This window comes from Barbatula barbatula, assembly GCF_947034865.1.
Source record: "Barbatula barbatula genome assembly, chromosome: 21".
Lineage (NCBI taxonomy): Eukaryota > Metazoa > Chordata > Actinopteri > Cypriniformes > Nemacheilidae > Barbatula > Barbatula barbatula.
Window position 1 is genome coordinate 2,483,996 of NC_136784.1, and position 17,671 is coordinate 2,501,666.

A 17,671-nucleotide genomic window follows, 5' to 3' on the forward strand; every position below is an offset into this window, starting at 1 on the left:
GCCCTCCAGTTTTGTGTTAAATCAGCATTTTCTGCATGTATTGTGTTCGTTTCAGTTCAGTGTCTGTTGAATTTCAACAAAAGCAAACTTCAGGAATGACAAAGTCATTCAATGTGAAAGACCGAGAGAACGAAAAGACGCACGCGAGTTGTTAAAATCAGCCATTTTCCATTATATATACATTTCTGAATTGATCCTGATTGAACCGAGAAGTATTGTGTTGTTTTCTCCACATAATGCAAATACAAAATAATATTTTCAATAGGAATTTTGAAAGAATTTTGTCATTAACTCACAGAATGAAACAAACATGATCATTTTACTTCATAGTGGTCTCTTTCGTTTTGTACACTGCTGTATTTCTAGGTTACGTCAGTTTGCCGTCAACCCACGACAAATAGGAATAAAGAACAAGTGCGTAAAGTAACCTGCAAACAGAGATTGTGATGGAGTTAACGTATTTTTACATTGGTTTATAAACCTTTGGACCATAATAAAAACAGAAGTAACCTACAACCCAACATTTGTTTTTACACTAACTTGCATTACTTTTAACTGGTTTTCCTTTTCTTTTCCATTTATCCGAAACGTGTACAGTTTGTGTAACGGGTTCATTTATTTCAGCCTCATTATTAAATCCAAATCTAGGCTGATTGTCATCCCTTGCTGTTTTATGCCCTCTGGGATGTCTAAAGTTAAACTGTGCTGCTGTATAGAGGGCACTGCAGCGTCACGTGTATTCCACGTAGTTTTGTACACTGATAAATAAACATTTATACATAACTGAACATGATTTATAAAAGAACGGAGCAGCCTTCCATACTTTGTCTTTACTTTCCCCTCCATTAACTGTATATGCATGAGTTCACCTTTACAGAAGCAGACTTTAAAACAAGGTTCAAAGGCAAATCTAAAAACGAGGACTGTGAAGAAACCGCCCTGATTTCGCCGAACATATTAGATTAAGAAGTGGCACGCAAACCCTGTCAAGCGTCCCTTAAATGTGTCCGCCTATCTTTCATCCATGGAGTTTTAACTACATAATCTTCTTTAATGAAGTTTGCCTGACTGACGAGAATACTATGAGACGTCTTATCTAGATTGTCTTCTGAAATGATAGCTGTGTGTGAGAGACGAGAAGCAAGGCCGGTGCGGTTTCCATTTCTCTTGTTTTAATCTCTCCAAAGGTGAAATGTTGTTGATTTCATTATGCTATGGAGGACTAAAGACGAGCTTTTCTTTAATCCTCTGCATTGAAGTACAGCGATGATGTGCGCCATCCAACATTGCATCATGGGATGGATTGTATATGATGAGCGTAAGATACAGATGGGGTGGGCAGGATAGCATGTGAAGACAGCCGTACGGTAGCTATCGTGAATGCACTGCGACCGCAGTGTAACGTGCATGCAGGAGGAGGTATTGATCGCTGTCTCTTGACCTTTGACCTGAAATGTGCTCACAGATTGTTTGCTGGAGTGGTGTGATGTAGTTAAAGCTCAGGGGGAAAAATTGCTTTTTTTATTTCGAACAAGAATCTTAAACTGTCGACAGTTTGACCTTAACATCGGGTTGCTTCAGTGAGTTCGTCCTCGTAGTCACTTTGGATGAAAGCATCCGATTATTTTGTGCAGAGAGAGAGAGAGAGAGAGAGAGAGAGAGAATTATGAATATTCATAATATAAAATACTTTATTAATGATGGAGCTGTCAAACGATTAATTGCATCGAGAATAAAAGTTTTAATATTAATGTCACATTTATAAAAACATACACATACATGCATACATATAAACATATTATTCGTATTAAAAATATAATAATAAACTTGTATGTATATTTTTTATATTTGTAAGTTTAAATGAATATATTTAAATATTTACTTAATATTTTTTTATTTATATGCACATTACACAGACATATATTATGTAAACACAAACTTTTATTCTGGATTCTTTTGACAGCCCTAATTATTAAGAGTTTGTTTTCTTAATGTTTTTGTGTGCCAAAGGACACTTTCACGGTTTATTGTCAACTATATATTATATGTGTATGTATGTATGTATGTATGTATGTATATTATTGTGTGCGAGTAGAAAATATCTATAAGGATTCTTTGCTAAGGCTAATAATCAAGTGAGATTTGTTTATCTGTCCGTCTGCCCACTTCACTATATTTCTATATTTTGGGGAAAAGTTTTTTCAACATTGTAAAAATTTGAAACAGTTTTCTATAAGGGTCAATGTGTATATAAACAATAGATGTCTATGTATGGAATGTCCTTATTCAGATTGTGCGGAAGTGGATGTGTGAGCAGACAAGAAACATATAGTTATTAGCTGGTGAGAACATACAGTAGCTTCTTCAATACTGTGTATCCCATGATGCTTTGGGATTGTTCTTACCTGATAATTCTCATACTTAAATATGTTATTCCTAGTTTTATTGTCTTTTTCATCATTTAAAATATGAAAGCAGTCATGATGACTATATTTAGTAGTTTGAAATAATTTTTCCTCACAGCAGATTACATAAAAAAACAGGTTGTGTCGTCGGAAATGTGATGATAGCGGTTTTATCTAATCTGAGCAGAGTTTAACTGTCATTGAACAACACAAACGTCATACGCTTCTGGAAATCTGCGAAAGTATTCCCTATATTTTGAGACACAACTGATAAAGCGCTGTCTGAAAAGTTGTATTACTCTCTGGTTTTACAGTCAGCCGGCTATCTATACACACAAACAATCCCGGTCATTGACGTCACAAGGTGACCTTTGGTGTGGCGTGTGTTTGTGGGTAAATAGAAATGAAAGGTGCTGTAATTTTACACCATAGTTTACCGTGATTAAATATACATACATATATATATATATATATATATATATATATATATATATACACCAATGTTAAAATATTCAAAGAATATGATGTCCAGAAGAAAATTTAATTTAAGATAAATTTGAAATTTACGAGAATAATTCATTAAAGACGATATATTTCTAATAATTTGACATAATAATTCTGTATATGGAAGCAGGATCTTAGCTCACCACTTGCTATCTCTTTCTTAAAATGTCTCTACAAACCATGATCTTAGGAAGGCAGTCTGTGATGCATTAAATGTTAAACTGTGTAAAACGCAAATATAAATTTTACTCGTAAGATTGGAATTGAACGTACATCAGGGATGCAGGACTTTCTGCTAAATGCCAGTGAAGGAGCATCAATAAACATTCAATGTGCGTTCAACAAGCAAACATTCAAGACTTTTTGTTTTTGCAAAAGATCATTAACATTTACATTTCACGCATTTGGAAGACGATTTTATCCAAAAGCGACTTATATAGCATTATCCTATATATATATATATATATGCAATACCCTTGGATCCAACCCGCGACATTGGCGTTGTTAGAGCCACGCTCTTACCACTGAGCTACAATTTTTACAAAATTACAACAATAAAATATATAAATGAAGAAATATTTTTAGAAAATTACAATAATGAAATGTTATATAACAAAGTATAAAAATAAAACCATACAATAATTGCCTATACTGATAACACTGTGCCGATAAAGCACTGAAGCCACGACACATGCATTTTAGTTTGGATTTGTTTGTGTTCTTTTTCAATGCTGACAGCCGAACAGGACCAAGAGTGAAAAAGGCACAAAATGCGAATGTTTGTCGATCGTACAACATGTTTTGTTGAGACGGACACATATTCCAGAGGTTCTGTTATATGCCTGCCACACCTGCACAAATCATTTACAGCGTAAAGCCCTGAGGCAGAAACACACAGAAATCATTCCTTCAGGATTTGCCGTTGAACTTTCATTTAGTTTTGTCCTGAAACACTGTGTACTTAGAAGACTATAGCGCTAGATCAAAGAACACCCGGATGGTGTTATGGAGAGTTTAAAGTTGTACTTTTGCTCATCCTCTGCCGTAACAAGATATGAACGTTTTAATTGAAAGTTTTATGTATAGAGACTTTGTATACAAAAGCCTTTCTGTGTGTGTGTGTGGTCATGATTCCATCCGAATTCGAAATGTGATGCATTTCGATAAAAGATTTTGACCCAGAACTTAGAAAACAAGTTTTTATTGGAGGTCTGGGATAGAAATTACACTTAATCTTTAAAGTCGCCTCGAAATCAAACCTGACAATTATCTTTGATTGAAAATGTTTTTTTAACCACATATGTGACCCTGGACCACAAAAGCAGTCATAACTAGCATATATTTAAATATAGCAAAACTTTATTTTTGTGAGTGGAAGGATGCAGCAAAATCATGAACAAAAATGGATAGAAACATGCCTACAAACTTCACTCGCTGGTGAATGACCCACTCAAGTCTGATATCGATGTTAAGCGTAGAGTTTCTGCTTTCAGGTTCATCTAACAAATATATTTCTATTCTAACAAACCATAATGGAAACCATATTCATTCAGCTTTCAGACGACGTATACATAAATGAATAAAAAATGAGCTTATATTTACGGGGCGGAAGACCTCATTATGTTCTCTTAGATGTTGTGTCCTCTCGTTCAATTCTTTATTTTCATCACATTTCCATTGTGCTCGACTCTCAGATTCGACGGCGAAGACCCACACCTGCCACACTGTTCCAAGTAGCGGACCAAGCGTCACCTGAGGATGACATCTCAAGCCATCAGGTACCACAGTTCTGGAGGTTAAACTGCATTCATAATACGAACGCATGACAATACAATTTCAAAACACAGGCTAAGTGAACAGAACATCACTTTTCGGTGTTATATTTTGCTGTAACCAAATGTAAGATTTTTTTACAAAAACGGCTGCAGTGGCATACAGAGACAAACACGGAAAACCAATCTTTAGTACTCGCAGGAAAAGTTGGTTATTTTCCTGTGAGTGACGCGAGCTAACAAATATTTTCAACTTGTGCGGAGGAGGAGATTGACGTGCAATCGTGTTGCCTGGTTTGTGTCATTCGCATCTATTCGCGTCTTTGCGTTGACTTTGTATGTCGTTTACTTGCGCAAACCGCTTGATTTCTTTTTGGTGTGAACCCTCCATAACCATTTGTTTTCCATTGATGATGTCTATAACAAACACATTTCTAATACGGCATTATTCGGGACGCACCAAACGGCAAATAATCGGTATTGCTCAATAAAAGCAATTTTTCACACTTTATTGGCTTTCGGATATATCCTGTCAATCAAAAGAGGACAGGAAAGTGAAATGAATTTGTGCTCTGTATATAGAAAATGTTAAGTATTATCACCAGCTTGATGTTCAATGTTATTAGTAATTATATGAATTAATAAGATTCTGAAAGTTTAGAAATATGAATTTAATCTTCAGAATCTGCATCAGCAGATATCGCTCTAAATAATCCATTATAGCGACCATCTCTAGATATTATTGTTGTTTGTGTAAATATAACAGCATCATATGAACTTGTTTTTTTAAATTCTCTGTGTGTGTGTGAGTGTGTGTTTAATAAAATACTTTAATTCTTAAACTGTCTTCAGTGGGTTGTAGGGGAAAACGGCATCCTCAAACCAAAACGAATCAACCCAAATATCTACCAGCCACCATCATTAAAAGGTAACGGCATCATTTGTGATTTATGTTCTGTGCGTAAAGTCATTTTCCTTGGATTTTCCCGTACTGTGCCAACCGTGGGTTTCAAAACAAATCATTTTTTTTTCGTTGTACACACACTGTGTGTGCGTGTAAGATTAGAAATGGTGACAGCTGTGACGGGTGTGAGTCTGTGCCGCTTTGGATTATCCTGGATTACAGCAGATCGCATACAGCTGCAAACACACACACACACAGATTTTAGAGGACAGACGTCCATCAGATGTGTCCATTAGACTGATGCGCTACAATTCTGACCCACTGAGGAAAATCTAGATCACTAGATCATGTCAACATGCATGTGATGCTCAAATATATACACATTCGCACACATGTTGTATTAATAATGAGTTGAACGGTCAAAAGAAAACTATCCAGGCGTAGTCTCATGTTGTGTTTAGATGGACTGTATGGTACAAAACAAGGCTGGCACAGTACAAAGGTTTTGTTTAGAAATAACGGGATGAAAATGAAAATTGTCTCATCATTTACTCACCTCTGAGTTGTCTGAATAAATGTCTATAAGCCTTCATCCAAATACCTTCCTCTGTGTTCATCAGAACAAAGACATTTATACAGATTTGGAACAAGTCGAAGGTGAGTAAATGATGACAGAATTAAAATCTTTGGGTGAAGTGTCCCTTTAAACAACCCAAACCTTTACCTCTACCTATGTGTGTGTTTGTGTTTGTGGTTTTATCCCCTTGTGCTTTGATGTTTTGTGCGTATTCTCCGTGTTTGCACATGTGGTTGTGTGTTTATAGCCGTCCGGGAGATGGCTGAAGCTCAGATGCTGAAATTAGGTGTGTGTCCTTATGTAGAAGAGGAGGGGGAGGAGCCTAATCTGACAGAGAGGGAGGAGCTAAATTCATCCTGCACAGCGGGTAATTTGAACGAGGATGCATGTTTTATAAGGCAAACAACATTTTAATATAACTCACAGTGTTTATATTTGTGTTTAAATACAGACTTACAGGGTTATTGGGAATTTGCTCCGTGACGTCACTTGTTTTTTAACATTCCACAAATATGAGTCCAGAATACAATCTGTATTTGTGACAAAGGACATCCTTTTCTTCCCAGGGCAGATATCCAAAAACACTGCAGTATATTTACTCTGTTTTCACAATTTGTTTCTTTGTGTTATACAAGAGTTTATAAGTAAGAAATGTTTATGTATTCTCGTATAATTTATTAAATTGCATTGTTTGACATAAATGAGTGAAATGGTGAGTTTTTTGCCTTTGAAGATAAAACATGCTCTTAGAAATCCACTCCATGGGTATCATCCCGAGATTATCGCTCAATAAAATGTCACGTTTGTTAAATGAAATCTTAACCATCTAGAAACTGTCATTTAGTTTTTGGTCATCATAAAACAAAATTTCCATCTGAGTACTGAAATATTCCCAGCTAATCCAGATCTATATAGGCCAAAATATTACTGTTCATAACATTTACAGTTCGCATCCGTTCTACATGTCATCCAATCACTTCGTTTTTATATTATTTTCGCATTTACTTAAGGGAAATGTTCCTCTTTAAGGTTCAAAAGAGCAAGCGGACGTGACAGAGAACCAGTCAGGCTTCAGAAGGGCAGTAGTCACGGCAGCGACTGATGAAGAGGAGATTGAGGAAGAAGCAGATGATATGACAGATAAAGACAGCACACATGTGGACTGAGGATGAACGTTTCCAATCTTTTAGGATTTTGAATAATGCAGATGTTCGTTCGGGATTCAACATCATTGGTCGTTTGTTATCAGTCGTTTCATTGCTGTTTATTTTGATTCTAGAGAAAAAGACTGAAAACATTCTTAAATGGCCACAGATTAGTTGCTTTCAGGAATGATATATTATAATATCATTCTTGTATGAGGCTGAGTGAATTATGTAAAGTGTTTCCCTCTCCAGAACTTTTAGAGACGTGTCAGTGGTCATATATCAAGTATAATGGCACATTCCCTGTGTGTGTGTGTGCGTGCGTGAGCCCGAGAGTGTGTGTGCGTGTGTGTGTGTGTGCGACTGCGTGCGTGCGTGTGTACATATCTGAACTAAACATGTGAGAGCTTAATTGCCTTTAAAATTGTAGTAAAAAATAAACCCATTTAACTCATTCTCATTATTTTAAAGTACCATAAATTCTCTAAATAATGTCTGGATTTCAATCTAATGTCACCAAGTTTGGGACTAAAACATAGTCCTACTTTAGTACAGAAAGCATTAAAACGTCTTCACTAAAAATGAGGTCAGATGTCTTGTGTGTGGCAATGTTTTTCATTTTGTTTGTGGGCTTACACTGCCATCTAGTGCATAGAGAGCTGTTATACTGAATGATCTTAAATCTGAGTCTTATTGTTTATATTCAGCAATAAAATAGTCTTAAAATCCACGTGCAGTTTGTCTCTGGCATGATGATAAAATCATACTTGCATGCGAGTTTTCATCTTTTGGTATTTTATTATGGCAATAGTTCAATTTAACTGAAAACAAACTAATTCGGTGCTTGACTCAGGATTCATACTTTCAGTCAGTTATGGAAATGTAAATGACAATAATACAATAAATGGAAATCAATACGATAACTGTATAACTTGGGTTTAACTGAGAGAATGGGTAACTACATTTTTTCTGTCTGAATTTGCAGGGAATGTGTAATTATTTTAATTGATAATGAAGATTTAAAGTGATATGGAATACTTAAAAAGACAAAATCCACTATTTAAAACTTAGTCACGTGTTGCTTTTTAAAGAAATTGTACTGCTTTCTGATGAATAACATTTATATATGTATGCACATATAACAGTCCATAACTCGTGCTGTAGTACATATTGATTTTGAATGAACTAAGTAAATGTGTTCATGAGAATTATACTTTCTGTATAAATAAATATATTTGCACTGAACTTAAGCGTCTCTTCAATCATATTTTGGATGTATTCTTGGATCCAAAATAGTGAATAAATGTGAATGTGAAGCTCTATTCAGTTTTGTAACCCTTCACACACTTATACATCATGCTAGTATTTTTCCAAACACTTGAAAGAATACAGACCTTACTTAAGAAAACCATCTGTATAAAGTCACAGAGCACATGTGGTTTTACATGTTTGCTGTTGTGGTTAACGGATTGCCATCTCAGGCAATACATTTAGTTATAGGGTGAAACAATGCTTCTGTTATAGGAACTGTAGAAGACAGAGGAAGTGAAATCTGCTTTTATTGATGCTTTATTCGGCAGCTACTGTTGTGACACTCAAAGTGGGAAATTTAGATTAGATAAGAGATGACAATAACAAATACAAGGTTTATGGTTTGTTCCTTCTGTGTGTGAAAAAAAGAACATCATTTCCCTTTTGACAGTCATAAAAAGGTGTAAACGTCAGTGCTTCTTATATGCATGTGACATTGATGCAATATCACTTACAAAATCCAAAATAACACAAATATTAGGCAAGATTATGGACAGCAATTTAACATTTGTGAGGAGTCGGCGTGACCCAAATATCTTGATCTTGATCTTTGTAAACATTATATATTCAAGAGACTTCACATTGGAAAAGCCTATAAAACAGAAGTCAAAATAAATCAAATGTAATGTTATACTGTTTATTTTATTTTATTGTATGTCTTTCAATTTGTGAGCTGCCTTTCTAAACAAAATTGACAAAACACACAGTCAAAGTGAAGTAACCCGGGAAAAACACAAATACATCTCATAGCGTATGTTTAATAGATTTGTCTCTCAATTTGTATTTATTTTGTAAGGTTTACTCTTGCCATGTTTGCATTTATGGATATAAACGTGTTTTTCACCAACTTTACATACGGTTCGTTTGCGTCTATCCCGAGTCAAGTGACGCGCTCCGGTCAGCTGGCGGATGTGGCGTGACCCCACTTCCGGTTGTGTAGACGCGGAAGAGTGGATGAACGATGCGCTGATTCTGGTGAGTCTCGCCTTCGTTTTAATTTGGATTGTTTATTCTCGGCGGTTATATTGTTTTTTCTGAACACGTACATTTGTTTCAATGTTACTCCTCAGATATAACGCGTATAATTTAGTGTCCGTCATGTGTTTAAAGTACAAGTTTGTTATTGGTGTAATATCCAGACGCAGAAGTGTCAATACAACGCTGATGATTATAAGTTCCGAGTGTTGTGAATATAAAATAACAGTTAGATTATGGTTGTTTAATGGCTTTGTTGTGCTGTTATACGCTTTTATTTGGCCGTCTGCGCATTTGAAGCTCGTGTACACATGAGGAATTGAATTCATGTTGACTGCAGAATCAACAACCATTGGCTGAATGTTATCTGTTAGTTCTCTGGCTCGTTTATTTCATATGATTATAAAATATCAATATTTATTAGTAATAAGAATACTTATTTTCTATGGACGAGACAGATCTGACATGAAATAAATAAACAAACAACACGTGCGTTTGATTATTATGCTTGGTTTCATAATAAATAGGGATTATGGGAGAAAGAATAGGTGAAATGTAAACGCCGCCTTGTTTTATTGATGTCTGTTGACATCATTGTTATTATACTTTTATATCTGCAAAAATGTGTGTTTTCATAAAGTGTTGCTATAAAAATATGTATATGGTGTAAGGTGATGTGTTTGTAATTCTTGCATTCTAACTGATGTATCAAAGTCACCATTCTTGCCATTTTGGTAAAATCTCGTCTGTTTTTGAATTAGTTTAATATGTTGCGTTATATTTGGCAGATGCTTTTATCCTAAACAACTTCCAGAGCTTTCGAAGTACAGTACAGTATTGAGTTTTCCCCTGATAATCGATTCAATTCCACAACCTTTGCACCGCTATGCCATCTGAGCTCCGGCAACGTAAGATTACATCACTATATGTTTGGCAAGGCATTCAAATCAATGTACGTATAGCATCCGATCTGTTGAAGTTACATGGCCCACGGCTCCAGACATGATTGTGATCTGTTCTCAAAGGCCGCTTGATCAGATCACGTCTCCGACCCGTTCCCTTGATCACTCGGCTCTTATTGGGTGAATAATGGTATCTTTCTTAAGATGTTGTGGTATCTTTTCTCTGTTCAGGTGCTGTGCCTCCGCGGTATGTTTGCAGGTATGCCGAGCGGCGCGAACTACAGCGAGTTGGGGGGAAGTCTCCCGGCCATCGCTTCCCTCAACGCGTCATATTCCCAGGCGTCTCTGTCTCTGCCCTCGCCTTATTACCCCCCGCTGCCCCCAGGAGAGAGGAAAGCCTTCTCTGATGTGCGCAGGACCTTCTGCCTCTTTGTTACGTTCGATCTGCTTTTCATCTCCATGCTCTGGATCATCGAATTAAACGTACGATTTTAGATGGTCTTCTGAGAGTGTCGTTTCTTTGACGCGCTTTTGAGTTCCTTTTTTAATATGTGCATCTTTGCTTTGGGGAGATATTTTCATACTTTCTCGTAGACGTGTCTGTTTCACTTCCTCTGATGGAGATAATGTGAACACACCCTTTTGTAATGAATCTCTCTCTCTCTCTCTCTCTCTCTCTCTCTCTCTCTCAGATCAATAAGAGTATATGGACCAGTCTTGAGATTGAGGTCATTGAATATAACTTCAAGTCGTCTTTTTTTGATATCTTTGTAAGTATGTTGCTAGCTGTTCACATTACAATCACACCTACAAACCCTGAGCTGCACAGACTTTCTGTTTGTATACTTGCTATCAAGTGTGAACTTGTAAACAAGTCTTAGAAAATGTTCTTGAGGTTGATTACGTTTATGACACTTGTATCCTTACATTGCGTTACACTATACATTTGTATCTAAATGAGCATGACTGATATAAATATTGCAGAGAATGTGTAAACAAAGACTTCACACTTCAATAAAAGTACGAAGCAAATCGATTTTTATACAGATATGCGGCGGTCTTGAAGTTAGTTTTTTGGAGTCACACAGCTAACGTCAGACCCTTTCAAAACAAGTGATATCATCATTTAAGTCAAGAGTCTTCCACAATTTTTAAGAATTGCCATTGGCGTTGTTTCTTCACCATTCCTCCCTTTCTTTTTCTCTGTGTCTGTCTGTCGCTCAGGTTTTAGCTCTGTTCAGGTTTCTATGTTTGCAGCTCGGTTACGCCGCGTTTCGTCTGAGACACTGGTGGGTCATTGCGGTAAGAGAAGCCACTACGTCACATTTTGCAGAATGATGTTCGCTCTTGTTGTGCAACTCAAATATCATGACCAGTTTTGTGTCACCGTGTTTTATCAGATCACTACCCTGGTGACCAGCGCCTTCCTGATCGCTAAAGTCATCTTGTCTGATGTGAGTTTTTTCACGTTGCTTTGCTAGCCCATCTAAATGAATTGAAACGAGTCTTTGTCCCTCAGCGGAATCTCTGAAGTCCTCTTAACCTCGACTGTTCCTCGTGTTGTAGTCATATAAATACGATGGGGAAGTGATCGGTTCTATCTGCTTCTTTCAGTTGTTTAATCAGAATGCCTTTGGCTACGTTCTTCCGATCACCTCTTTTGTGGTGGCATGGTTGGAAACCTGGTTCCTGGATTTCAAAGTGCTCATACAGGAAGCAGAGGACGAGAGAGGTGAGGACGCGGGGGGCTTATTTCAGATATTTTTGTGAAGTTCCTTGTTTTAAAAAAGGGTGAACATCCTTGTAATATAGCTGTTTATTCATATGCTGTTTGTTATTGTCCTGCAGCGTATCTGGCAGCGGTTAGCGCTGCATGCGAGCGAGCTCCTATGATCTTCCCCACGGCTGTCTCTGACGGACAGTTTTATTCCCCACCTGAGTCCCTGGCAGGTAACGCCACTCACGGCACAATTGATTCTTCTTCTCCTTCTTGTTATGAACCCATAATAATATTAATATTGAATAATTGATTTGCAGGATCTGAGGAAGACCTTGATGAAGAGGGTCTTGGCAGGAAAGCAGTAACAGAACAAGTATTAATAGTTGTTTTAATTTTCATTCCTTAGTTTCAGACTGATACACATCTGTCACACATGCACAGCCAGCCAATCCGATCTGACGCTGTGATTTGAGCGTGCAGTCGGCACAGATGTTCAAACGCTTTGTTGCACAGACTTTGTTTAGTATATTTTAATCTTTAACTTGTTCGCTTTATGATGTAAAGAGTGTACATGTGTTCATTTCAGGAGAAAGAGTTTGTAAGACAGGGACGAGAGGCCATGGCAGTGGTGGAACAGATACTGACACAAGAGGAAAACTGGAAGTATGAGAAGAGTAGTGTACGTACATGTCCATGCATGCAGGGTTTGTGGGTTGGGGTTATGGTTATGGTATTGTTTTAGCTGTAACATAAGTACGTGTTGTTCACAGGACCAAGGAGATGCAGTATATACACTGGAAATCCCCTTCCATGGGAAGACATTTATTTTAAAGGTATAGTCACTTTTTGTTGTATCCACAAAAAGATCAAATCCTTTTTAAAGACTTCATTGTATTTGTATCCGTACATTTAACAACAAATGACACGAGAAAAGTGCTTTATAAGTTATTTTAAAAAGACAGAACCAAGCTTAGATATACATTTTGTTTTTATTTTAAGTCATTAAAAAATTGAATGCTGCCATTTAAACCAGTAGTTACAGCAGAAGCAGAAAAACCGAAAAGTAAACGTTTGCTCCAAAGACTAAAATGGAGGAAACGGCATCATCGTATAGTTAATAGTGAACATTCGAAAACATCGATTTTACAGAATTGTTTTTTAAATTATTTTGAATCCTTGCCAGGAAAATTAAAACATTTCTATGTCGAATGAATGATTTCTGCTTAAATGGCATAAAGATTCAAATTTGTCGTTTTAATGAGGACATTTTTGTCCATCTGCAAAAAAGTGTAACGATTGCGTGTGCCTAGTTTAAAAACATTTAAACAAATTAGAGTAAAATATTAAATTATAATAAAATGCACACCTTTTGCTTAATGTATGTAGTTTGCATGAGCATAAATGACAAAAAACAAACCTAAAGTGAAATAGACAAAATGTCCACACAAGCACATAAGAGTCAATAGTTTCATGACTTTCATAAAAAACATCAAGTTTAAGATGTACTAAAAATGTAATCAATTTAGAAATACAGATATTTCTATTTAAAATGTAGATATGATAATTGGGTAAATATGTAAAAAATATATTTATTTCTGAAATAACCTAATGTTCAAAATGTAATTAATTTAACATAAACTCAATATTTCCGTATAAATTTCAGCTGTTTTGAATAAAAGCGATTTATAATGTAGTTGATTTTTATGAAGTGAATATTTAAAGTGTAGTCATCTTCAGCGCGTGTTATGCATGTTTCAGGCTCTCCTGCAGTGCACAGCAGAGCTGGTGTATCAGGAGGTCATTCTACAGCCAGAGAAGATGGTGCAGTGGAACAGAACTGTGTCTTTGTGTCAGGTATCATCACACACATCTTCCCAACACATCTTCACTTGAACCCTACAGTTGTGTCTACAAAGTTGTGTATTTACGATTATGTGGGAGATAACTAAAATCTACGCAAGCGGAAAATAAACAGGAAGCAGTTCAGGTTGTTCATCTTTCCCTCTGTGTTCTTCATTGATCTCTCCACAGATTCTGCAGCGGGTGGATGACAACACGCTGGTGTCATATGATGTGTCTGCAGGAGCTGCTGGAGGTGTCGTGTCTCCCAGGTGTCAGCACGCTTACTGTTTGACTCTCTGTTGTGTGTTTTTCAATAACCACGTTTGGCAGAAACTCAAAGACTAAATGCTCTTATGTAATGTAAACATTGCACAGAGGGGTTATACAAAGTATGGGTAACGCATGAATACTTGCCTCAGTGCATATTAATGTAGTGATATAATTATTCATTTATTATAAACGTGAAAATTGAAGCGTTTTAATTTCAAGTGTCTCTTTTTTTTCAGGGACTTTATAAATGTGCGTCGGGTGGAGCGCAGGCGAGACTGCTACATCTCTGCAGGAATGGCAACCAATCACAACAGCAAACCGCCCCACGGACGCTTCGTCAGGTCTGCTGGACTTTCTTTTGTCGTTTTTTAGTTTGTAAACTAAACGCTAACCTTTCTCCTTTCTCATTCTGTCCCCTCTCAGAGGAGAGAACGGTCCCGGCGGGTTTGTGGTGTTGAAATCCAGCAGTAATCCATCCGTTTGCACCTTCATCTGGGTGCTGAATACAGATCTCAAGGTAGGAGCTGGTTTGAAGCTGCCCGAACAATTGATGATCGTCATACAAGATATCAAAAAATCCAGCAGGGATTCTGTTACCAAACACGTCTACTCAATGCTAGACGTTAAATTATGCAGATGTATTTAATAATGACGTCTCTCCTGTCCTGACAGGGTCGCCTGCCACGTTACCTCATCCACCAGTCGCTTGCCGCCACCATGTTTGAGTTCATGTCTCATCTCAGACAACGTATCAATGAAGTTCAACTGACCTACCGGTGATGTGAACCGTCCATTTTTAGATCTTACATCACGTCACACTGTGCCATAGACTCTTCTGTCAGTCGCAACAAGGAGAAGAAACTTGACTGAACGTTTGACTGCGCTCGAACTTTTGCAGATCATGGAATATACAGGACCTATTGAGAAAATAAATTTGTGCCTAAAAGCCACAGTCATTCCCCAAGCCAACAGACTGAAATGAGAAGGCTTGTTCATTTTCTGAGCCAAACATGATGTGATTTCTTCTGCTTTCACTTATGCCTTAATCCAGACATGCTTATACATTAATGCTAGAAATATTGTTTTAGTTTGTATGGTTTGTAATTGGCTTATATTGCCTAGCATAGATGCTGTATAATGTCATTGTAGTTGTTCATGTAAACATCTATAACGTATGCTTATGATAGTAACTGTGGGTGATACCTATAAACTGATATCGTGCCTTTATTTGTCTTGGGTTAATCTTACACAACCGGTTAATTGGTGATGTGCTTAGTTATCAACGCAAATAATCATAATGGTCCAATATTGGGGTCATTCTTTATTTCGAAGCTGAATATGATCTACAGCTAAAGGTTTTCATGAGATTCACCCACTAACGTTAATGGCTTTGATCACAGAGTAATAACCACAGTAACAGAAAACAAAGGATCGCGTCAGATTATCCTCCTTTAATAATGTAAAGCAGAGACTCAACAAAGAACAAAAGAGGCTTTTGGGTGAAATGTGCACATCATCTATCACAGTTTTGTTTTTATTTTCTTGTTGTTTTCACGGAGCCTTTCTGTCGACACTTTATAAGTTCACATTTGTCATATTCATACAGTAACGTAAACCAGTAACCAAACGTTACGTCCAGTACTGTCAAGATTTTGTAATGAGCATGTGTCCTTCATGAACTGATGCCTTGAAGTCATTTTAATATTTGTTTCTTTGATGGAGGGAAACTGTATTACAGATTATTAGGTTTAACATACAGTACATAATGTTTTGGTTACTCCGTACTACAGTAACTATTGTTGCCTCGTGTAATAGTTTTTAAACGGCCTTCTTCTGAGCTTTATATCGAAGCTCTGTTTGTTTATTTGTGTGCCTTTGTTACTTCTAGCCTCACTGAAATCACAAGTTCAGAAGTTTTCTTTTTTTCCTCCCTGTTTTGGATTTCACAGACTGACGTGTTTGCCGACACTTTTTATTTTTACGAACTTGTTGCAGTTCTGTTTGAACGTGTTATTTTTTATACTGTTTTCAGGAAGCTCATGTAAAGCTATACTTTATACTTTTAAAATGTTTTAATGATGATTCAACGTTTAATTAAACTAACGAAAGACTGATGTGGGATCTAAAGAACAAATATAAATAGTGGCTCTAAAATTGTGGACATTTAAGCCGTACTTAAAATGTATGAAAGTGCATTATAAAATGGGCCAGAAACCAGAAATTGTCTTTATTTTGAAGGACAATATTTATTTTGGTTTTATTTTGCTTTGTCTCTTAAAATTGTGTAAATTTTGCCTTAAAATTTGTGCTTTCTTTCAAATAAATTTTTATGATCAGTTTTAAATTTTGACATTTGTTTTCTATCGTATATTCGTGCATTTTAAGTGTGGCTTAAGTGTCTGAAAGATGTTTTGGGCCCGTCTACGTGAAGGCACTTTTATCCAACATGTCAAGTGAGGAAACGGTTTATCATGAAGGAGTGTTTTTTCTTTATATTGCTTTGTGTTAATACATCTTATTTTCATGTTTTCTTTTCAATTCCTCCCTGATTTAATCGCACGTATGATTATTAGTATTGTGTTTTAAACGGACAGCCTAAGGCTGTTGTGTGCCATGTGACAGAACACAGCCTATGATCCCATCATATGAGTCTCACACATTAAACACGTAACATTTGCTTGGATTTCTCCTTTTGGATCCTTTATAAGGTGAAAGGCTGGTTCAGGATCAGCTTTTTTGTTTTGAAGTGTTCATGCACATCTGAAGCACTTTGGCCATCACGAAGATGGTGTTACCTTTCTTACAACATCAAATATGAGACCAATGGGTGTGTTGAGTTTGGCGGCCTGAAATTTGGTGCATTCGCCAAAAGAGCAAAGTTTGCTCGGACGAAATTTCTTTGTAAGCCAGCGAAATGATTTTAAACGGCATGCAGAGCCAAATGTTTTATAAATGTGTATGCTGCGGTGGTTCGGTCGAAGACTTATATTACAAAATCACAGTTATTCATTCTTATGTGACTCTCTTACAAAATCATTGTTTACTTGCAATTTCGAACAAAGTAAAAAGCTCAGCAGCATCTACTGCTTTATCATTTCCACTGAAACTGAGAATAATCGTTCTTATTGTGCAGCAGAATGAGATGAATGAATGTCTGTAATCTAAAGATCATTTTGGACGGCTTTGTTGGAGTTTGTTTTGTATGTTCACGGAAGGAACAAGCACATCTGAGTTGCTTATTTTAGACGTTGGAGATGGCCTCAGGTTAAGATGAACTAACTCATGACTAAACCGTGATCTATTCATTCCAGAGAGAGGAACAGAAGTGTTTCAGTCGCCCTCCG

At 36.7% G+C, this 17,671-nt stretch overlaps 2 protein-coding genes across 5 annotated transcripts in view; both read left to right on the forward strand.

Annotated features, from left to right (window-relative positions):
* The window catches only part of cdk12 (cyclin dependent kinase 12), a 28,857-nt gene extending 20,307 nt beyond the window's left edge, over positions 1-8,550 (forward strand). The window contains exons 15-18 of one of the 4 annotated variants that reach the window (XM_079484730.1): positions 4,604-4,687; positions 5,534-5,609; positions 6,410-6,529; positions 7,192-8,550. In XM_079484730.1, the coding sequence (XP_079340856.1) occupies positions 4,604-4,687; positions 5,534-5,609; positions 6,410-6,529; positions 7,192-7,328 (417 nt within the window). In that variant the 3' untranslated portion in view covers positions 7,329-8,550. Of the gene's footprint in view, positions 1-4,603; positions 4,688-5,533; positions 6,530-6,613; positions 6,861-7,191 lie in introns of those variants that run through there. The other 3 variants (XM_079484731.1, XR_013788151.1, XM_079484732.1) reach the window with 3 other exon arrangements.
* Positions 8,551-9,433: 883 nt separating this feature from the next.
* stard3 (StAR related lipid transfer domain containing 3) lies at positions 9,434-17,430 on the forward strand. Its single transcript, XM_079485482.1, has 15 exons — positions 9,434-9,593; positions 10,727-10,978; positions 11,188-11,265; positions 11,720-11,797; positions 11,896-11,949; positions 12,110-12,227; positions 12,344-12,445; positions 12,533-12,588; positions 12,802-12,894; positions 12,986-13,048; positions 13,974-14,069; positions 14,247-14,326; positions 14,564-14,668; positions 14,751-14,844; positions 15,000-17,430. The coding sequence occupies exons 1-15, from the start codon at positions 9,528-9,530 to the stop codon at positions 15,105-15,107; spliced, it is 1,443 nt and encodes a 480-aa protein (XP_079341608.1). The 5' UTR covers positions 9,434-9,527; the 3' UTR covers positions 15,108-17,430.
* Positions 17,431-17,671: the final 241 nt, after the last annotated feature.

What these genes read in the sequence shown, in the direction of transcription:
- stard3 (XM_079485482.1), top strand. Translation starts at nt 9,528, where the DNA reads ATGTGGCGTGACCCCACTTCCGGTTGTGTAGACGCGGAAGAGTGGATG. An exon ending in GGAAGCAGAGGACGAGAGAG is followed by an intron (nt 12,228 to 12,343) that starts GTGAGGACGCGG and finishes ATTGTCCTGCAG; the next exon opens with CGTATCTGGCAGCGGTTAGC. An exon ending in TGCTGAATACAGATCTCAAG is followed by an intron (nt 14,845 to 14,999) that starts GTAGGAGCTGGT and finishes CTGTCCTGACAG; the next exon opens with GGTCGCCTGCCACGTTACCT.